Raw genomic sequence first — 23,677 nt, forward strand, 5'->3', positions numbered from 1 at the left:
TTCCATATGACCAGTGGCTCTGCTATAAAGAAGATCAAAAGCGAAAGAAAGGATTTAATAAAAGAAAATGACATTAAGAGTAGCATTAAATCAGAGGAAAATACCAATATCCAACTCTTTTTTTTTTTGGAATAAAGCTCCACAGAGTGCTAAGCAGCTTCCCCAATATGTCATGAGAAGGCATTTTACAAGCAGTAGGCATGTGCAAAACCCATCTGTGTATGCCGCGGATGGTAGAGATTAAGTTAGGGGGAAGTGAGGTATGGGGGGGGGCGTGCAAAGAACGCCCCATTTAGAAGCAGGCTGGAGAACAGGTAACACACCAAACAGCTAGCTTCCCAGTTAGAGTATAAGGAGATGTCTCAATGGCCGACGTCCATCCATGCCTGTCCTTCCCTGTTCTAGTTAAAGGAGACAGACTTTTTGATAATTCCGAATTTCTCAGAGAATCATAACATTGCTCAACTTGAGTACATGAGTTCTGAGAAAGGAAGTTTTTTTTGGCAACGCACAGTGACTTGGTATGAAGAGCCAACTTCCCAAACAAATTTTCTTCTAGTTCTTAAAAAAAAATTACAATGTTAATCTCTATTCCCGACTGGATAAACAGCTGCTAATAACCTCCAGGTCCCAGGGGAGGAGGCTGCTTCCTTTCATCTTCAGACGGGTGGACATCTGACGTGCCCTGCACGTTAGTGATTCCACATGTTTCTTACTTGGCCTCTTTCAAAACTGCTCCGGTGCTGGCCTCACCAACTCAGGTTTCTTCTCTCCCTTTCGCTTAGCTGGCATCCATAAACGTGAAAAACACGCTGGGTTATGGGAGCACTTATTTGAAATTGTAGTTCTGTCAGTGTTGGTGTATTTAAAAAGGAAATTCAAAATCTTATAATATCTAAAGGAAGCTCAGGCCGAGACTTTTGCATGAAACCCTGGGAGGGAAATGACCATTTTGGTTTTTTTCATACTGAGCTAATTATTTACTCAAGGGCTGGCTGTGTTCAAAGATACTCCACTTCTAATAGCCTGGCTAATGCGATTACTTTCTTATATCTGTTTGTGCCCGAAATGAAGGAGCCAACTTCAACACTGTTCCTCCACATGGAAGTGCCCAGCAGAAGGTGACAGGGCCGGCCGGTCCCCAGGGCCTTGCTCACTTGTTCCTGAGCACCTGCTGCACTGGTGACCTCAGTTCTACACCTCAAGCTTCAGACATTTCGCAAAACAGCTTTTTAAACAAAAACCAGCTGTTTCCCATCTAGACTACGGGCGGGGGGGGGGAGGGGGGAGAAGTTTGGGCAGCATACAGAAACACTACCCAGAGACTGCCCTTCTCCAATAACTTTCACACACTTTCAGCTCCAAAAGAGACCGTCCGAGAGCAGAAGCCGGGGAGAAGGCAAATGAGACATTAAAACGTGGCGGCTCAATACATTGGTTTTTGACAGTATGTCCAATTACCCGCTTGAAAATGAACATGGCTATTGTAGCAGGACAATACTTCCCCAAAGATGTCATTTAACTAATATTGGACAGATCCTGTGATTAAACTCAACTTTGGAGCTTAAGACAACTTATGGATATAAAGGAAGCTATAATTATGCACCACTGTAAATGTCAATTAGGTAGAATCCTCACCTTTCAGAAATGTGGTTAAAGCTTTTTTTTTTTTTTAGGTTTTCATTCCTAAAACTGCTTTGCCTAAAACTTCTTCTTATTTTGAAACCATTTTACACTTCTGTTTTCTAAGTAATTAAGATACTTTTGACTTAAAAAATTTGCAGCCACAATAAAAGCTAAAATAACACAACGACCACAGGTTTTAAAAAAATATAAAATGGCCACGGCCTAGTTTAGGCTTTCAAACAGTGCCAAGTTGCTCCAGTATTTTCTGTTTTGGTATGAATGACATAACTGAATTACTTCATGAGCTGCTACTTTAATTCCTCAGGGTGGAAAATTCCATGAGTTAATTTAATTTGGATGTAAAAAATATACATGAAAACTTGCTCTTCCTGTGGACTCTCATGTGAAATATCCACGCCAATTGTTGGAGCTGCTGCGCTCCAAGGAGGGGCTCTGCGCCCACTGCAGCCCTGGCTGGGTGCTACAGGGCTGCTACCAGGGGCCAACTTTCTTACCTCCATCTGGCCACATAAGATCCTATATTTTCTGCATTTAAAAAAAATCATGTTTATCTATGGTTCTGTGGTGCCCTTTCTAGCCTGTAACAGTCAAAATCCTACAGACCCCAATGTTCACCCTCTTCTGAGTTGCTCCTTAGGTCACTTAGGGATTCTAGTTTGCATTTTGGGTACACACACACTTGAGTTATCACCCTCCCACAGTCAAGGGCCCGCAGGATCAGAGACGGGTATGTACCCCCAAAGGATCTGAGGCGTCGAAGGAGTGAATGAGCACCTGCCTATTTTCTAATATATACACTCACTATATATTCCCCCCACTCCGCATCTTTCTTGAGAAAACAAGGGTTTAAATGCAAGGGTTGGCCTTTTCTAAATGATGGTTTAGCACTGTGTCCTTGTTCCCAATAAAAGTTCAAAGAAAATGTTATGATGACTGAGCTATTAAAAGGGTCTACTTGCTTTTCCCTCTATTATTTAAGAAGAAAGCAAAGTACAAATATGATGAGATCATACAGTCTGTTTTAAATATGTTTTCATATTTTAAAAGTGGGGAAGACAACAAGTTTTTGTTTTTATCCAAAGTGCTAAATACATACTTTAGGGGAAAAGTAAGAAAATGAGGCTTGGCTTGTCCTAGAAGATGGAGAAAGATTGTTCTTTGGGTATGATGGTCCAATGGAAACTGACTCTTGTTTGTAGGTCACAGGGCCTGAATTTTAGTAAAACAGGTGTGTGTGTGTGTGTGTGTGTGTGTGTGTGTGTGGCGGGGGGGGGGGGGATTCCTAATTTGGACCCACTGCTGTGAGATCTGGACATGCGTCATGTTCCAACCACTTGTTTTAGGGGTTGCTAATGGAGTGTGAATAGTCACAGTGCTAGTAAGTTCTGAGGATCTAATGTACAGTGTGCCAAGTTGCTCCAGTATTTTCTGTTTTGGTATGAATGACATAACTGAATTACTTCATGATAACACACAAAAAGGAATTATTGAGGAGATGGAGGCATCAACTACCCTTATTGTGATAACATTTTGCAATATGTAGGTGTATCAAAGCAACACATTGTACACCTTAAACTTACATATGTTAGATGTCAACAATATCTCAATAAAGGTGGGAAATTAAAAATAAAGTGAATTTCTTTAAGCCCTTTTTTCTCAGTTCTGTTTTTTTTACATTAAAAAAATAAAGTACCACATAGATATAATTAAAAACTTTCAATTGAAAGTGTTAATCTGCTCTCAGAAATATTTGACAGTTGTGGAGATTAGGAGAGATGGTAGAACACAAGTGCTAGGCAAATATCTTAATTAAAGAAACAACACAGTACCTATAGAAAGATGACACTAATGACTAAGGTCATGGGTGAAAGTGTGTAATAAGCTATTTAAAAAAGAGTTCGAAGTGCTCTGAGATGGAGGCAATGACTTCTCAAACGCAGTTTGGTTCTACCAAGAACAAGTCTTTCTGAACAAATCTCATTCATGGGAATGCTGAATGCCTGGTGTCTTGTGATAACGCTATGAACAAAATGAGGAAAGGTGGACTGCATGGGAGAAAAGTTAGGGGGGAAATATTAAACCGAAAGAGCAGGGGGAGACTGAGTGCAGAGAGAGTGTCTATAGTGTTGAACCTCAGGCTTTCAGCTCTATGTCCTTCCCGGTCAACATTTTTATTCATGGCTTTGAGGTGGGCATCAATGACACCCATCACATTTAAATTTGCCAACAACAGAGCTGGCAGAATATGTGACTGCATGAGGACCTAAAGGAGACGAGGCTGGAAACAGACTGAAGGCTGAAGGCTGAAATACAAAGCTGTTCTGTGAAGTTTGTCTGGCACAACAAAAAGTGCACGAGGATAGTTGAGAGATGTGTGACTTAAGGATTTCAGCTGATTACAAGTTCAATATTTATGAGCAGGATGATGAAATCATCAAAAATAGCTAATAGGATCTAGGTAGGCGGCCTTTAATAAAGATATAATCTACTGAATGGGTTTGGTGATAGGTCCATCATAGTCACCCTGGTAATTCCTTGAGCACTGTGTTCAGGTTGAGATTCTACAAACTAAAAGGTCCTAGAAAAAGAAAAGCATCCTTTATACGCTGGAGAATGAACTGGAAAATCAGAGTCAAAAACTATTTTTAGGTTAAATATTTGAACATATAAATGTCTAGCCTAGAGAAAAAATATTGAATAGATGTCTTCAAATAACTGAAAAAATTTTAAATATTTGTTGGATTGAGTTAGGGTAACTCTAAGTAGAAAAATACAGACTTCACAGAGAAGTAAATATGGGCTGGACTCAGAAAGAATTTTCTAGCATTTGCTGGAAATGGCTTTGTGGTCACTTGGAGTTACTCAGCCTTGAAGGAAGGAGGCTGATAGAGACTTACTGACCACTTGACAGGGCATTTGTAGGGGGATGTGGATAGAGATGACTTCTAAAGTCTCTGAGATACTATGGTAAAAACTGCTTAGAAATGAAGTGTGTGCTAAAATATATATGGAATTTTGTGGAAAATTAAAATCTGTGAAAACCTAAGAGTGAAGATGGTGAAGACCCTATGGATCATACCTTTGTCAAAGAGCTCCATGTAGAAACAGAATTTCCTGACGTCTGCTACTCCCACAACCACATGCCAGTAAATGCTCCCCAAGATATCACATCACTGCCCACTACCATCTCTAATTGCCAAGTATTATTGGCAAAGCTAAATAGCAATATGTGGCAAGGAGCCAGGGGACAACTGAAGAGTTTTCTTGGGTTTCATGAGTTAAGTCCGAGTAACAGAGCGGTTTGTAATACCAGCCACAGTGTTGAAATTGCTATGGTATTAGGTTAGAGAGGAAGGTTGTTGCAGCAGCGTGGTATTTAGCACAAAGAGTGCTGGTCTCATAGCTGGTTTGTCTGGTTTTTAATCCTAGCTTGGCCATTAACTAGTGAGTACCCATGCTTGGGTCACTTCCCTTTCTTGGCCTTAGTCTTCAGCAGTAAAATAAGGGCCATGAGCTAAAGGACCTCTGGGTACTTTTAGCATCTAAAATACAATGGTTCTAAATCTTAAGAACTATAAAAATAAAAGAACTATGAAATTTAAGTCCTTTATCCTGAGGCCCCACATGGCAAAAGTTCCCTTATGTTTAATGTCAATGAAATAAAAAGGTGCTTCTTCACCTAATGAATGCTCTTCTGATAAATTCTTTCCAATCCAAAGTCAAACTAAAAATGTTATTGATAAGAGAGAAGCTGGGTAAATATTGGCTTATGTCAGAGCTTCCTGAAATGTGCCAAACCCCACTTGGGGTTCTGGGAAGGGGCCAAAGGGGATGCTGTGGAGGACAGGTGTAGGTGTGGGTTCACAGGGCGCTTCCACTCCCAAGTCAACTAGAGCAACGTGATCCTTACGAGATCACTACTCCTCTACCAAGGGACAGGGTGACCCTTCCCACAGATAACAGGGCTGGGTCCATCCTCTCTTGTGGAGCCTAACCACACTGCTGCAGCACTTTGCTTTCAAGTATGTGTCCTTCCCTACTCGCCTGTGAACCCCTTGAGAGCAGAGACCACCTGTTGGCATAGAGCCTGGCATTTGGTTACTATCTGATAAATGGTTTTGAAATGAATAAGTGGACTTTAAGCAAAAGGGATCCGGAAACCACATTAATATTATATATTAATAGAATAGGAGCTTTTTAGCTAAATGATCCTATAGTTGCTGACTCTACTGACAAGTAATTTGGAGCCCTTACAGAGTCACATGAAGACATTTTTGATGTGGGTTTTGTTCTTAGTCAGTTAGAAGGAGAGATTAGGTCATCTGAAAGGCTTTCTTTCAGGTTTCGTCTGTGAACCCGAACACTGAATGATTAATGGAATTATATTTGGAAACTGCCACTTCAATAACTTATACAAAATTGAATGATTTAATATCAGGTTAACCATGGAGATAATGGAGGCACAGAGGAGATTATATCTGAATAAGAGATTCTGACAGGGTTAGTGACAAATCCAGCTGTTTCCAAGTCCTCCCACATTCAGAGGTTTCTGCTTGGATTCTATTAGAAAAGTGAGTGGGTATGATAGAAAAGTTAGCTTAAACTCTATTGCTTGAAGGACCCTCATATGGAGAGTTTCACACCTCTTGCCACTTTCCATGGACATACTGATTTAGGAATAAGTGTTTTGACAATGTGGATTTCAATCTAGAATGCTACCGCATTGGAGGGAAAGTTCTTCACCTCCACATTTGGGTAGAGAGTTGCTCTGGGAACTTGGCCATGAGACACCTGGAAATTTCTTTCATCAACAAACATTTATCAAGATTTGAAGATCATGAGCTCTTACCACCTGAAATTAATTATTAAAAGGCATGTTACAGATGGGTGTACTCATGGTAGCAATATGGAGCATAGAAACTGGAGTCAGAATGCCTGAGTTTAAATCTCGCTTTGTGAGTTGAGGCTACTCAAATCTTCCGAGGCTCAGCTGACTCACACCCAGAATGGACTCCATCATCCTCTTCACTGGGCTCTTGAGCAGACTGCCTTCCATAACGTATATGATGCACTAGCAGTAGGCTGGCAACTTGTCAAGCACTCAGAAAGTATTAGTTGCCTTTCTTCCTTTTCACGTGATAATTTGTTTACTGGGAAGAAAACAAAATGCAATACCTAGTACTCAAGGAATTTACAATATAGTTGCTAAGGCAAAGGTCATACCTACACAAGACATATAGCTACACATAACTGGGTAAGATAAATATCTAGCTGATGGTATGATCTGTAGTGCTATGAGTGTAAAAAGAAAGTGACTATCACAGGAGGAGGAGGCAAGGGAAGGCTTCCTGGAAAGGCAGAATTTGAGCCAGAGCTTTGAGAATGGTGGATTGAGATGGACAGAGGAGTGGGTAGAGCCGGCCAATCCAGACAGAAATAAGAGAAGTAACTAGAAGAATGTATAGGGCAAATTCTGGGAATATGCACAGACTGGTATTGCTGGAAAAGTTTATTGAAATAACTAAACATAAGGCTTTTGGTGAATGGTAATGGGACTTTAAAAGCTGCGCTAGAAAACTGTCTTTATCTGGTAGCTAATGGAAAGCTGGTAAAGGTCTCTGAGCAGGAGAGAGCATGGGCAAATAATATCATCTAGAAAGCCTGTGAGTCTACACCATTCACTCTAGTGTTATGAGCCATGCTGCTATGAAAAAGTCCCTTTCATTACGCTAATACTCAGTAAATCACTGAAGACCCACTGCAGAACTCCAAGGAAAACATTTTATGAATCAAAAGCTAAGTACAATATGTTAGCAATTAAATGAGATAACATAATAGCCGATGCAGAACCATGGCTTTTCCCCACCACGATTTCAAGCTGCTGCAGAAAGAAATGCTTATATCGTCTTCCAAGTTATCGAGCCATTTCGTTTTTATTTTCGGAAGGCAGGGAGAGGAAACGAGAAGAGTGGGGAGGTCAAGAGGATTCAAAGCTGTCTATTCTTTAATCAGAAGGCATTATTAAGGAGAGCCAGAAAGGAGATTTGCTCAAAACCAAACCTGCCCCGGGATGGTGTTAAGTTACTGCCACTTGCTCCCACTGCAGAGCAACAAATGAAGGTGTGCAGTTGGGAAGGAAAGTCCCCCAGGCCGCTGCGGAGGTTTCCGGTGCATACCTCCCACTGCTACTTTATTTACTGCAGCTGGCCAGCGTTTATAGCCTGTTTCATGTATTAAAATTCAAATGTGGAAAACATTACCAGGATCCTCCTTGAATTTTTTTGTTGTTGTTGAGGGGGATGGGTTTTTTTTTTTTTTCTCTTCCCCTTCAACTTCCTTTTTATTGTGGAATGCATCAAATGGTCAAAGGCTAACTTCAGACTGACTAAATGCAAAAACTATTTCCTTTGTTCTTAGGTTTTTGTTTGAAAAATTATACCAGTTTGCACAAGAAAATGACAATGCAATCTCGTCCACACACGTGATAGAGTTTCAGGTGGAGGGCCCCGGATGCTGGGGGCCCGCTAACTATTTTTGAGGAGAAAGACCACACAGCCCCACTTGGTTTAAAGGACATCAGGTTGTGGCCATGTCATGTCTCTGGAGTTGCTCTCCTGTCTGGGGGTCTGTGGTTGTCCTTGATGGGATCATAACTGTCTTCAGAGGAGCGGGCAAGAACTTTTCCTCATCAGCAAAACTAGCCGCTTTATGGCGTCTGCACAGTTTTTCAAAGTGAAAGACACTCCTGTGTAACACGGGCTGATTAGTTCTGCTTTTCTCTCTTCCCCTCCACCTGGGTCCACCCCGCTTCCCATCTCCAAAGATGATTCTAGTCTCATCCGATCCCACCTCTGAGTCAGCCTCAAAGAGGAGGCAGCTCAAAGGTCACACAGTTCCAAACAGCATCTATGTATAGTTTATTATTTTAAAGAACCACTTAACATACATCTGGTATTTAAGAGCAAACTTTACATATTTGTGGGGAAAAACAGCTCTGAAGCAATGCCCTGGGTGCATGTGGCATCCGTTTAACATATGCAAAACGAACACAGCTACAGAAATTAAACTATTTTTCTCTTGATTGAGAGCAGATATACAGAAATGGTTATAAGTCACAGATCTGGCTTTTAATAAAGCCAGATTTCTTAATTAAAAGCAGTATTGTTTAAACATTGTAGTTTTTAAAAAAAGAGCTGTACAAACTGAAATCTCATATTATATGCATCCCAAGTGTATTTAACACATTACCTGAGGCCAAGCTAAATTAAAATCTAGATTTTCCTTTTGTTAACTCTTAGCAACTGCCATGAATAGACAAACAATTTCTACTCAATGATGAATTTTTGGGGTAGAGGTCAAGGAAAAGCGAAAAAGAAAAAAATGATTTAGCTCTGGCATTCAAAAATATCTTTCCACGTCTTAGAAGTGAGTTCATTGCTTCTATTTATAAACCGGTATTTTTGGTTTCAAATTGGTTGCAGGTTTCCATAACACACTCTCAGGATGGTCCTCTCGGTCTTTTACTAAGAGAAGTCGAAAGGACGCAGAAGAACAGGACTGAGCAAGGAGCCTCGGAATGACCTGTACTTATTTTGCATTCTCCTTTCGGAATCATCTTTAAACCAGGGACACTTTATGGGATAACAGGAAAGCAACTTTTTAAGAATCTATAAGGTACAAAACAGGACAAAAAAGTGTTTACTGCTCAGGTAGGAGTTTGTAAGGAGTGGACTTACACAGAATCACTAGTAACATTAAATTTTCCACCCATTCGGACCTCATTAATTGTCAACACTTAATATTTTGTTAGGAAGATTCTCTGGATCTTCATAATCACCCCAAAAAGGGATTCACTCCCAAATCCTTACCAAAAGCAGTGGGCAGCATTGAAATCCCAACTGTAATGTGGACAAATCTGCTTAAGCCGCATTCAAATAGACTTATGAATAGGCAGTGGCAAAACTACTGTGCACTTTAATGACACAGTCCCACACCAGGTATTTAGACAGACAAACCCATCATATATTTCTACCTCCTATACTCAGAATTCAAAGGCACTGATTCGTTTCTTTAATAAAAAATTCAACCTATTCATATCTGAAATGCCAGCAATGTAACATGAACATAAGATGGTTGGGTCCTTTAGCCAAAGCCACCACGATGAAGAATTTAAAATACCAGTGATGACCCGGCAATGCTCTCCTGGGTATGTACTTAAGTGAAATGAAGACGTGCCCACACTAAAGCCTGTACATGAATGTTCATAGGAGCATTACTCATAACAGCCAGAATGGAAATAATTCAAATATCCATCACCTGATGAAGATACATACAATGCACACAATGAAATATTGTTTGTCAACACAAGTGGATGGCACTCTGATGTATGATAAAGCATGCATAAACCTGGAAATCACTGTGCTAAGCTGAAGAAGCCTGTCAGAAAAGATACCACATGTTGTATGATTCCATTCATAGGAAAAACCTAGATTAGGCAAATCTACTGACAGAAAAAGTCTATCAGGATTGCCAAGGGCTGGAGGGGTTGGGGGAAGAATGGAGAGTGACTGACCGCTAATGGCAATGGGGATTTCTTTTCATTTTGCTGTGTTCTAAAATTAGACTGTGGCAATGGTTACATAACCCCGTGAATATACTAAAACACAGTGAAATATAAACCTTAAATGGGTGAATTGCATATTAAGTGAATATGCCTCAATAAAGCTATTTTTAAAAAGGGAAAAACAGCAGCAATAGTGTTTATAATTGAAAATCTAATTTTATATGATAACTACAGTCTACAAAGTCCATCACTTACCATGAGTGAATGTCTGTTGGCTGAAAGAAGACCGGTTCCATACCCTGAGCCCAGACCACCCATTGCTCCATTATGAGAAGGTCCAATGATCCCATGCATGTCCCCGTGACTGCCAGGCATAGCGGTGGATGGGCCCACTGCATGATTTCGGAGAACATGAATGGCATCATCCAGTCTTTCTAAACGATCTTCAATCCGGCTTTGCTGTTGGTGAATAAAGGATGTGAAATTTGATTTAGTTTGAAGTGCATGCATATGTTACATAAGTAAAACGAGTTCACACACACCACACTTTGAGTTTCTAAATGTTTCCAATAAAGTTTATTTCCTTAAAATAATAATAAAAATAGCATCCTTCCTAGACAACTGGTGACAAACGTTAATGTTATAATCAGTGTTATTTTTCATGAACAAAGTAAATTCAGTAATTCTTCCAGGACATTTGAATGTACATATGCTGTACTATATTGCATTAGCTTGAAAGAGAATTTAGATTTACTTTAGAAAAGAAAAACATTTATTGAATTTAAGAAACATTCTGACAGGCATTGGTGAAAAGATTTTTAAAAATTAGCCATGAAAAGGTGACCTATTTATAGTTTCCCAATTAAATTACCCTCCTGGAGGTATATTCCTTGATTTCCTCTGTGACATATGATACAGTGCTAACTATCAAGTCAGGGATGGGTAAATACATACAGACAATAATTTCTTGAGTACTATTGATTTTCACCTGTGTTTCTTGCTTTCTATCTATTTTCACCAGTGTGTGTGTGTGCGTGCGTGCGTGCGTACAGAAGGGAGTGGGGACTCAAAGTAATCACAGAAAAATTACAAAAATTCTGTCAACCAACATGGTAAGAGATTTCACTACTGAAGAATCACAAAGAACTGAATTAATGTTTACCAGAGCTTCTAAATGATTTCAAAGTCCTAACTATAGTATAGAATTCACTCCCTTATACAGGTATATTATTAAAAACCAACTGAACTTTTTTTCTCATCCCAACCATTAGGATCCAACTTGTCTGCAACTAGATAAGGTCTGTACTGTGGTTTTTGGTGAAGAACATGGACATGTAGTTGTGTATTCACTTTTTTCCAGTGTGATAAATTATGATATCAAATAAACATCTGCATAGGACTCTCCAGTGTATACTTTAACATCTAACATCCCACTGGGCCCTCATACTACATGAGTAAGGCAAGCAGGGAAGACAATATTACCCCTTCCACAAAGACATGTGAATGAGGCTCAAAGAAATTAAATGAATTAATTAACCAGTACCAGGAAATTATAAAGCCAGGGTTCAAATCTAAGTCTTTTGACTTCAAATCTAATGTCCTTTTGTACTACAACATGCTTCAATCCGCTCTGATTTTCAGTGGGCTGTGCAAACAGATGTACCCGCTTTACTGTATGAGAAGAACAATTTCTAATTATTCTACACTGACAGGAAGAATGTGGGTCTAATACACTTAGTCTATGGTGCAGAGCATTCTGGTTTGGTGGCCCTGGTGTTACAGGACCTCCCCTAAACTCTTAGCGTGGCTACTAGTATGACCTTGGAAAAGTTGTTAACTTCTTTGAGTCTACGCTTCTTAATTTTAAAAATAGGAATGCATGCATATGTACACTTCCAAGTGTAAATGTAAGCATGAAACGGAAGAATACATGTGCCTACCATCCTTTCTGGCTCACAGCTTCCTGGAGGAGAGAGCAGTTTCTCGTGTGAATCCCCTCTTGAGTGTTGAGAATTTAAAGGAACTAAAGCTGTAGTTCACAACTTTAAACCCAGTCTTTACAGTTTTATAGTTGGACAAAGCCCAGTTTTGATAGATGGGTCCCAGAGAATAACTGATGGAGGTAAACACTGGCGGCAGATTAGTGGGGCTGGGTAGGTAGTGCATATGCCGCCTCGCTCTGTGCTTGCCTTTACCGGCTAAAATGCAGAGCTGGGTGATTCACACACCTCAGCAGGGAGAGAACAAGGGGGAAATATACCGTTGTATTTTTAATTTTAGATTTTCCTTAATTTAAATAGTAAGCCAGAAGAGAAGGAAACCCTGACCCGCTGACAAGCCAACATTAAATTAGATACATGTATGCCTTCTTCCATGTTCCACCTCAACGAAGGGAAACAACATGGAAAGACTGAAGAGCCCCTTGCTGCTACCCCTCCCCGTTTGGTTCATGCACAGCCTGGATACTGCACTAAGTGGTGGTGTTTCACGCATATTTCCAGTCCCATCGCTGAGACTTGAGAAAGCCTAGAGAGGCAGACACTGAATCATCACCTACTTAGAATATTAATTAACCCCATGCAAATTCCCAGCCTTTCCCTACTGGAAGAGCAGAGGTGTACTGATGTCACTAGGTGTCTATGAAAACCAAAGTGAAGAAGGAAGTAATTGTAGGCTTCTGGTTCCAAGGTCAAGAGGAAAATGCCTATAAACGTGTTATTCTGGGAAGCAGAGCAGAGAATGTAGGATCTTCAAGTGTTGCAGTACACAGCTTTAGCCGGGACTTCAGCGCTCATCTCAGGGAAGTAATTTAATCACCGGCTGGGATCTTTCCCCAGATGGGAAGGGGCCACTATCCTTCCAGGATTTTTAATCTTCTATCTGGTCCTAGATCTTTAGAGCCCTGGGCTTACACTGCAGCAGTATCTGGGTTACAATCTACAAACAGGAACAAACACAGTCTAATCTTGGAGTGAACTCGAGGCAACAAGAGAAACATGCTCTGGAAGTGGCTGGAGCAGAGATGAGCAGATGACTTACCAAGGAGTGCAAGGGTCCTTCATAGTTAGGAGATGATGAGGCCTGCCCTCCATTTCTAGACCAAACAGCTGTGCCTGCTGATATGAACAAAGGAATTACAATGCGATCGACATCATCTTAAAAACAATCTCACCAACACTTTCAACAGTTCTCTTAGCAACAGCAGTGTTGGTTTCCACGTGGACCCTAAAGTGAACCTCCCATCCAAAAATTCTGGGGCAAGGAAAACATCTTAAATGTAAAACATGGAGACTTTACATAGGCTCAGAATTCTCCCAAGCTTCCTAAAAGGAGGAATTTTAGCTAGAGAAGTGTTCCTTTGAAGAAAACTATTACTACATAGTCAAGGTCCTTTTAAAAGTGCAAAGTGGGAGGGGTACCGGGGCGGGCCTTTGTTATGCCTCCATGCAAGGCCAGTTTGTTAAACCAAAATTCTCTCACCAATGAAAAACAGCTTTGCGACTTGGTTTTAAAATGATCCTTGAGAAGGAATAAGCCTTCAGAAACTTTTTAAGGAAATAAGATTAGTTGGCAGGGATCCACAGAACCAGAAATTTAAAAACTCAACATAACAACAGTAATAAGTAAGTAGTTTCTTCTAAAGAAAATAATTTTTTTATGATTCGCTAAACCTGCAGGTAAAGAAAGATGCCTGCTATAATAAATATTACATGTCTAACGTCCTACTTTTAAATTTAAAACAATATGCACTCAGAATAGAAGATAAATAATTCAAGTAAGGAAAATAAAATCTACGATTTCACTGAATCTCATGCCCGACACAGTTAGCCCTTTAAATATTCATTCTCCTGTCACTTCTGGGTGTGCATGTGTGTGTATTTTGATGCTAAATGAAAATAGAATATTTTGTCCAATTACTTTCAGGGACAGAATCTGGACAGAGCTATCAGTGTGAAAACAGCGACCTGTTCCCAGGTCTACATCCCCATGAAGCCCTTCCCTGCTGCCAGGTGGTCTTCCAGGATGGGTTACCAGGGCCTTGCAATGGCCTTACTTCTGGTCTTTCACCGAGAGCACCCTGCTCAGGTTTAGAGTATTTAGGGCGTTTTCTGGCATGATTTGTGCACCACAACTTCCGGCCCCCCATTAACCTAGGAGTGGAGAGGCAGAATTGCGTCGGGTTACCAGGGCCTCGCAATGGCCTTACTTCTGGTCTTTCACTGAGAGCACCCTGCTCAGGTTTAGAGTATTTAGGGTGTTTTCTGGCATGATTTGTGCACCACAACTTTCAGCCCCCCCATTAACCTAGGAGTGGAGAGGCAGAATTGCGTGCACCCGGATCTTTGCTCTCCGGGATTGCTACAGACTTAACCTTAAGCATTAGACTAAAATAGTGGTTCTCAAGCTTTATTAGACTGTAGAATTTTCCCCCAAATTATAAAATAGACAAAATTAGAGCTGTTTTGCTTGAAATGGGGCACACAGGGTTTTGTCCCTGCTCAGACCCTTTCTCGTGGGTCTCATGGAATGCCGCCCTGTATAACGAGGCTGGCGGTCACTTTCCAGAGCTGAACAACATGGTATGCAACGCACAATGCTGAGCTTCCCTTGCCTTTTCTATCATGGGGAAGGCTTCACTGCTGTTGCAGTGTCCCCTTAATCCGCACAATGCTGAGCTTCCCTTGGGGAAGGCTTCACTGCTGTTGCAGTGTCCCCTTAATATCATCTCTGTTTCTTGCCAGTTTCAACTGTTTCTCTGGGCATTTGGACTTAAATGTCCGGCTACCCCTCTCTATTCTGTGACCCCCACCCCCATGTCAATGGAGGCTTGGGAAGGCTGATATCAAACCCCGCCCCTCTCTATTCTGTGACCCCCACCCCCATGTCAATGGAGGCTTGGGAAGGCTGATATCAAACCCCGCCTAAGCCAAGGCCATCGCCTCCGGAAGCTTGGTGGTGATCTGAACCAGGGAGCCAGGTTGTAGTGAGCCCTGTGAGTGCTGATATAGGGATGGAGGAGGCAACATTTCAGCAAGTGACTCGCTATAAATTACAGAAAGGTCAGGTTTCAATGAGGTACAGATGTGACCTAGTTTTGTGTTAGAAGCCACCTGCCCTCCTTCCAGAGTGCGGAGACGGGCACCAGACAGGGCCTTCTGGAAGCATTTATACTGGAAGGGCAATGAGCCTTTTAAATGGACCTCTGCTTTACTAACATAATGTAAGAACTTATATTTTACTACTTGAAGCCATAGTTCATGTAATTTGTTATTTTTAAAGGCAAACATCCCCTTTTACTCCACACACTTCACAATTTATTTATAAGATTATAGTTTCCTCAAACATCCCAATTACATGGACTTCAAAGAGGGAATTTGGAAAGTCTAAAATTTCTGTCGGAAAAGATCCTCTTGAATAATCTATATTTGATGACTGTACAATCACAGTCAAGGCTATATGTACTACCTGGTCTCGTTTGAGATGTTTTATTAGAACATGTTATTCTGTGGAGTATCTTCTAGAGAGCTAGGAAAAATTTCAGAAATAAGTTTCCCATATGTCTGTATATTTTTAAAAAACATCTAATTCTTAAGAGAAGTTTGGGTGTAAATGACTGTGCCTTTCCATGGCGGTCTGTCTCTCCCACTCCTTTCTGTCTGTTTGGAAACGGTGTTTGGAGCCTGTGGAGGGAGGGAGCTTCTCCTCCGAGTGCAGGGAGTCCAGGGGGACAGTCACTCCCACCAGCTGGCACTGTGAGGCATGGGAGCAAGGACAGTACCTGAGAGAGAAGGCGGAGAGCCGACAGGAGTTGAAGGGTTTGATGAAAAGCTGTTGTTAGTGTGATCTGGAGAATAGATCTTAAAACAATGGGGAGAGAAGAAAACAAATCCTCATTATTAGGAACAAACAATCAACAATTTTGTCAACTGCAAAGTATCCATGCAATTCATTTAAAAGTTACAACTTACAAAATACATTTAGTGATCAACTGCAGTAACAACACGTAACCACTTTAATCTTTCAAAATCAGAATTACTGAGGTCATATAAGATCGTCGGAAAAGACCTGGACTGGAGGTCAGCAAACTACTTTTCTAGTCCTTTTCCTCCCACTTCTCCCGTGGCTGCTTGGCTGTGGGAAAGCCACAGAGATACACAGAGCCCACCCCCACTCCGCAAAACAGGCCAGACCAAGTCATCCCTAAGATCGTTGTCCAACTCCCTCTTCACCATGATTAAGGCCAGGGGCCCTCAAACTACGGCCCGCGGCCACATGCAAATACAAATATTGTATTTGTTCCCGTTTTGTTTTTTTACTTCAAAATAAGATATGTGCAGTGTGCATAGGAATTTGTTCATAGTTTTTTTTTTTAAACTATAGTCCAGCCCTCCAACGGTCTGAGGGACAGTGAACTGGCCCCCTGTTTAAAAATTTTGAGGACCCCTGATTAAGGCATTTGATTCCAAGACATGAGAATGCCTAGATTAAATAAAAACTTTTACTTGGTAAAAATGTTGAGAAATCAAACATATTTTATGATCCTGATGGTACGGAAAAACCAACTGAAGAGATAAAATGTTAAACCAACGAATCTCCACTTCCATTTGCAAATGCCCATGCTTAGCTTTTGAGGACACACCAGGCACCCTCCCTCACACAAATAAGCTGTGCCACTGTCCCTAGCGAATGTGCAGGACCCCTCCCAGTGCAGCCTCTTGGCCGTGGGCAGGTAAGGCAGAGAAGCTGAGTCCCCAGGAGCCAATTGTGTGACAGTTCCCCCTAGACCTCACTGATGGTCTTTTTAAATGCCTTTTCTAAAGTATTTTAGAATTGCCCCTCACAAAGTCAGTCTTAGATGGTCAATGAGGGGCCATATGACTTTAGAGAAAAATAAGAAATCCAGATAGAAAACCTATACACCTAAGGACTCCAAGAATACCAGAGAAGCTGTAACTGAGTACCACTTAGCAGCCCTGAGGAGACAAGATGGAAGAGACCAGCCAGGAAGCTTCAGAGCTCTCTCTTCAGATTTTCCAGTGATCATTATGCAAGAAAAAAAAAGCGAGCATTTCCAAAATCAAAGCTCTTTGCCATTCATTGTATACAATTCCACATGTCCACGTCTGATTAAAGTTCAGGCCTCCACAATGCTACGTATGAAGGCCAAAGTCAATATTGCCTCACCGAAGCAAGTGCTTTCCCCAGAGCATCTCCAGTCTGGGAGCTGCCTGCTGCTCCGCTTCCTCTATTTGCTGCAAAAACAAAAGGCAGAATATGAAAAACCAGGCAGTGAGACGTCTAACAATTTTCTATTCCTGGTCCATTTACTTACAATTTAATTGCATTTTTAATGCTAATTATGACACATTAATTTTTAATTAGCATTAATTTGTTTGCTGAGGTAGATGTCAAATATATTCATGTTACATTTTCTACAGATAAAATATAAACCTGACACCTTCGTTTAAAGATATAGTCTTTTAGTTGCTATTACCTTCAGGCTTGTTACCTAGGAGTGTGTAGTGGTGAATGCTAGTTCATTGCTAAGAAATTGACAGTACTTTCAGGTGTCTGAAGTCCTCAAAGTCTGGCTTTTCTTTACATTTTAGATAGTCAACTGAATTCTCCTCATGCATAATTTACACCTCCTTTGAAATAAAAAGAGGTACTCCTCTCAGAGTTCCACAGTAAACAAAATCAAACAAAAAAATCTGTAACAGGCCTAGGAGAGAAAATATTTTTAATATTTGAAATAACATGTATTCTCCACACATTTAAGTGAAATTAAAAAAAAAAAACTGAACTGCTGTGCTACTAAAAGTCAGCATGGTCTCAGATTCTGGAGATAAAATCAGTCTACATAATCATGAAGCTATCGCTCCATCTTAAACACTGGTATTTTTATCTACAAAATAGATGAACAAAGAGTACTATTAATAAAAAGACAGAGGTGCTAGTGTATAATCCAAAGCCAGCTCTATTCAGCAAGTGTCTTTGAAGGTAATTTGCCTTTACACAATGGGACAGCCAGTGTTCCTCGGAGGTCTTCAGCCTCAGCACAACGCCTACGTGTGCTATGCTGCAGTCATCAAGTCCTCGACATTAGCAAATTGATGTAGTATTTAAATAAAACCTATTAAACTCCAGCGGAAGGTATTTTTCAATACTTGGTGAAATAAGAAAACTAATTAATCCAAGCAAAACTTTATTTTTTTTTAATTTTTATTTTTTTTAAATATATTTTATTGATTTTTCACAGAGAGGAAGGGAGAGAGATAGAGAGTTAGAAACATCGATGAGAGAGAAACATCGATCAGCTGCCTCCTGCACATCCCCCACTGGGGATGCGCCCGCAACCCAGGTACATGCCCTTGACCGGAATCGAACCTGGGACCCTTCAGTCCGAAGGCCGACGCTCTATCCACTGAGCCAAACCGGTTCCGGCCAAGCAAAACTTTATTACACAAATACTTTTTAAAAAATTCACAGCCCTATCCTTGACCCAAGAAAGCAGCTTTCTGGCAATGTGTCTCCACGTCCAGTCTGTGAAGTGGAGTAGAGCTCAGACCCCAGGGGTCAGCCTCTCCCCATTCTCCAGGTTACAATTTCACTCTCTTGGCCTCTGCTTAGCACAGTTGAATTATGCTGGCTATTTTCACATATTCACATGTTGGGTATGCCAGTTAGTGGTCTTTTGATGTGTGTTTTATTTGATTAACAAAACCCACCCCCATATTCATGTGTTATTACTAAACCTGAAAGAACACTGATAGATGGTAAAACGAACACAGTCACCTTTGGACAAGACATTTGTTTTCATTCCACAGACTCATATGAAAACTGAATCATTAAAAAGTAGCTGACATTGTCCTAGAAGAAGTGAAGCTGTAATCTGTAATTTCCAAATGTAATTAAAAGGCTCGTCTCTGTATCGGCTATTAGTACTAAGGATTTTAAGTGGAAGCAACTTTGAAATGGGGGTCTGACATCATGCTGAGCTAGTGGAAGGAACTCATAGATATCAAGAGTATTAAAAATACTTAGTATAAGAGATAAATAAAATTTTATCTGGCATGAAAATTAAAATTGTTGTATTAAGGAGTTTTTTTTTTAAATAAAGACAATTCTAAATAGAAAATAATAAATATTTTGAAAACATAGAGAGAACTAATATTTTCCAGCTGGTATTACCATAGTATTTGTGTGCGTGTGTGTGTGTGTGTGTGTGTATGTGTGTGTGTGTGTGTGATTATTCTAGAAATTCATATATATATAATTTTCATAGAAGTAACATTATCATATACTAGTATACCTAAAATTAGATTTAGCAGTCAAAATAATTTGTGATGTCTGCTTAATTACAAAACAAATCTTCATGATACGTAAGTGCAAAGCCACAATGGAAAAATTACATTATCTAAAAAAGAACTGAAACCCAAGTAGTACAAGATATTGTTTCAATTACAGATAACATTTGCTACCATTGTGGCTTTCAAAAGATTAATTCTTCCTTTGAACAACTTTAAAATTAAGATAATAAGTGTTTAAAATACTTTTTCATGAAACCAAACAGAGTTGAAAATCAACAGAAATATTTTAGGAACATTAAAAAAGCTAATTATATGTAACACACACAAAAAATCACACTTTACAAGAAACAAGATATAATTATTATGATCACGTTCATACTAAACTTTGTATTAAGTGCCTGTTATACAGAGAGAGATGTTAGGACCTAGGAGGTAGATTAAAAAATAGAATCAACTCCTTACCTCAGGTTGTCATAAAAATGATTCCGAAAACTAACAGGCTACTCATGGAGGCCACTGATAAGAATAGACTATTTTTAATATGCAGCCATTCCACCTTGCAGCGGCAGCTGGAGTGAGGAATCCAGGGCTTAAATTTCAAAGCAGTTTACTGGGCCAGTTTGCCCCTTCGCTTGGAATGCTTTTTGTTCTGTTCCAGGAAACGTTGGAGAAGACACATTTTCAAGAGTCCCTGAGCATGTTAGGCGACATGGGGCCTTCTGCTAGAGTTCTCTTTTTATTTGTGTGACTGATATGTCAAAGGGCACAAATAAGCAGACAGTGAATATATTATTAACTCTCAAAGTTATAATTTCTTTTATATTAAGTAATGGGTCATGTTTAGCCAAATGCGCTTCTAATTAACTTGGTGCTTATCAAATCCACCTTTTGGCTTTAATGTAACAGGACTTGATTACTATTCTAGGCCCAAGCTTTTGTCAACTCGTATTATGAGCAATTACCCAAGTGCCCATATAACAAATAAAGATGAAAACTACTGCCCCTATTTGGTAAAGACTGGGTTGATTTCTTAAGATATTTTAGCTCCAATCAATTTTTCTTGCTCCAGAGAAAAAAGAATCTGTCTTTAAGCAGGGTTGCAAAGTAAATATGAGTGGAAGATGAGCAGTGATTAAGAGGAACTGTAATTCTGTAGGAGGATTCGGCACTGCCAGCCACCCGAGCACTGTTCAGGGGGCGTGTGCACAGGTGCTTGTTGCCGGCTGGATATGGAGCAGAGAGGGGGTTCTGCTACATGTCGGACCACCCTGGGGCTCACTCTCAGCTTTGGGGAAATGGCAATTCCCATTAGAACACACCCTCATCAAAACACCAGGAGGAGTGGTGCCTGGGGATCGACTACTGAAAATTAGAATTGTGAAAATATGTTACCCCTTTAATACACACCCATAACCTCAGGCTGGGAACATCACAAAGATATAAAAGGAATGATATGTGTAATTTATAGTGTATTTTCCTGAAAGAAGATGACTGCTTTGAAATTTAGTTATTTCTGAACTATGTGCAAGTGAGCCTCGTATAATTAAACTATTGAAAGCATCCTAACAATGTCATGGACTTGACTATAAAGATGACACAAGAAGGAGCGTCTCCAGCACTCCTACAGAATCTAATTTTATAATTAAACCTCAAATTAGGGCTAGAATGCACTCATTTTTAGCAGGAGGGATCTCTAGAAATTCAGGGGGAAAGTTGGGCCCCAGGACCATGTGCAGGAAATGGACAAGACTTAAATCAAACTAGTTTACTGTTTTCCATTAGTGGTCTTTGTTATGGTGCCATGACATTGCTGGGTGAAATTCATAAACCCTTATGCCTGTCTATCACCCAACTCTATCTGAAGGCTCAAGATTCTTGTAAAAGACAAAGTGAATCTATGTGACTACTCTAATATAAAATAACTGTGAAACCAAGTCCCCAAGGGGAAATTGACATGTTTCTGCTAGAAAAGCCACATACTCAAGTGCTTCATGTCATACAAACATGTCATTAGAAGTGAAAGTGGTAAGCCAGATTAACTCATGAACCAGATAGATATTCCAGGGTGATCTTTAGCATATGTTGTATTAAATCCATCTTGGTAGTCTGTTCCTTCAACACTGTTTGGTTTGAGGTTAAAAACATGGGAAATGCCTTGTATGAGAAAGCAGGCCAGTTAAAGACCAATAAAACAATAATAGTTATTATAAGCATTATACTGGTTGTATGCCCAATTCCCTCTGAGGGAAAGGGAGGGTGTATAGCCCAAACAACAAGAAGTCACATCCTGGGAGTGGATACAAATGGTACCTCCCAGGGGGGAACTGCAGCTCAGCTCTCTCCTCCCCAAGAGTCTCAGAAGTGTGTGTGGTATAGTCACCTCAATGCTTTTGACCAGGAAGGGCTATTGGATACTGCAGGTAGGAAGGAAATATGTATATAACAAAATGTATACGGCTACTAGTCTCTACACATTTCTATCCTCTACAGCTGGTATCTAGTAACTTACTACACTTCCTTCTCTGAGATACACCCAGCAGGATAATATTGAGAGGGTTTAGGAATAAAGTTTGAAGGGCTTTGATACTGGTAACTCCTGAAGCCCTCAGCCTTAGCTTCTCTCCTTAACTGGGTGCTCCATTAGTTAAACTTCTATGAACCCATGCTGTGTCCCATGCATTATACGCATACAACTTCTAGATCCCTCTAACTCAGAAATGTCCAGTATAATCTCTAGTTTGCTGGCAAAGCTTCAGAGGAAAATGTGAATTCTGTGTAACAAATGAAATACTTTAGAATTCTTTCAAAAATCCATGGATGAATGTGTCACACAAAAATTTCACCATTAATATAATCTCAGTAAGATTTATCCTTCCTAAGGGTTTCTCAAAAAAATGATACTGGGAATTAAAGGGGGGAAAAAACGAACAAAAATCCCAAGAAACAATGGTCATTCCTCCAAACCAAACACAAGCCATCCGAGATCCCAGTGAGCATCTTCCATCTCTGAAATGCAGAGAACAGAACTAGAGGCAAGGGAGCCTGGCTCCAGAGAGGATGCCTTCCAATAGTTCTAGAGCTTTCATCTCACGCCGCATGCATTCTGTTGTCCTATGATCAGTTCAGGACAATTGTTGACCACCAGGAAGATGCATTATAACATGAAACCGAGAAATGGGCCAATAATCTTTTGAACGGAAAAAACAGCTTCCTAAGACATCAATGTTGTTTATTAAAAGATTGCACTGCCTTGCAACTTTACACCAAGAAAACTTGAAAAATCTGATGTCCATGTGTTAGCGCTTGAACCCCATTCTTACGGCATTAGTATTGCTTACAGCCATTTTCTACAGAATCATGTGTGTAATCTTAAACATGTGTCAAGCTATGTGTTCCCTATTTACCAATTATTTAATTAGCTCTGTTTGTTCTTTGCGATACAGGCAATGTAATATTTCTTTATTTCCTGCATTTCAGAATGAGTGAGTATATGCCAAGTATTTTCAAAAGTCTACAGATGTATCCTATTAACCCATACTGTTTGTTAGGGAAGCATTAGTAACTGAAGAGAAATCTTCTCTTGTTATACAGACATGCTGCCGTCCCTGACTTCTACCACACTCTGAAAATCAAGCCAAAACCTAAGAGAATTAAAGTGCGAAGAAACTTGAGTCACGCAGACACTATGCAACCATGAAGCCTATTATCATACCCAAATTTTCCTCTGCATTTTAACTGGAGGAATTGGAAGACATGTTTTAAGGGAGAACATGAGTCTTCTCTCTTACAGTAATCCTAAATTCATAACTGAATTTATGCAAGTTCTTCCAAAATGCTGAATTACCATGTCTACTTATTTCCTGAAAAGATTATAAAGCTTTTTCACATTCTACTAGCAGATTTTGACAAGTACACCCATGGTTATGGAATAATTTATGTAATAATGTTTTGCCTAAAAAAATTCCTTTTCCAGGTTCCAAAAATCTCATACTTTTCCCTTCTAAAATTATAGCTTCCTAATTATTACCTAGACCCTCCTTCCACTTAAACAAGTTAAGTCCATCTTTCGCCTAGAGCTCCACCCTGCCCAGGCCAAATGAATGAGAGGAGACATTCCTATTCATCTATGAGCTAATGATGAGCCAACCAGCTTAAC

The 23,677-nt window shown here is 40.1% G+C and overlaps 1 protein-coding gene across 31 annotated transcripts in view; it reads right to left on the minus strand.

Annotated features, from left to right (window-relative positions):
- TCF4 (transcription factor 4) overlaps positions 1 to 23,677 on the minus strand; it is a 340,777-nt gene that overhangs the window by 21,325 nt on the left and 295,775 nt on the right. For 27 of the 31 annotated variants that reach the window (XR_001363545.1, XM_005873627.2, XM_005873628.2 and 24 more), the window contains 4 exons: positions 17,396 to 17,463; positions 15,990 to 16,068; positions 13,250 to 13,326; positions 10,466 to 10,669 (listed from right to left, as the gene is read on the minus strand). Coding sequence is in view for 30 of the 31 variants with exons in the window: in XM_005873627.2 (XP_005873689.1) it covers positions 10,466 to 10,669; positions 13,250 to 13,326; positions 15,990 to 16,068; positions 17,396 to 17,463 (428 nt within the window). In the remaining variant the exon portion in view is untranslated. The remainder of the gene's footprint in view (positions 1 to 10,465; positions 10,670 to 13,249; positions 13,327 to 15,989; positions 16,069 to 17,395; positions 17,464 to 23,677) is intronic. The other 4 variants (XM_005873626.2, XM_014545615.1, XM_014545634.1 and 1 more) reach the window with 1 other exon arrangement.

Source organism: Myotis brandtii, unplaced genomic scaffold (assembly GCF_000412655.1).
Source record: "Myotis brandtii unplaced genomic scaffold, ASM41265v1 scaffold416, whole genome shotgun sequence".
NCBI lineage: Eukaryota > Metazoa > Chordata > Mammalia > Chiroptera > Vespertilionidae > Myotis > Myotis brandtii.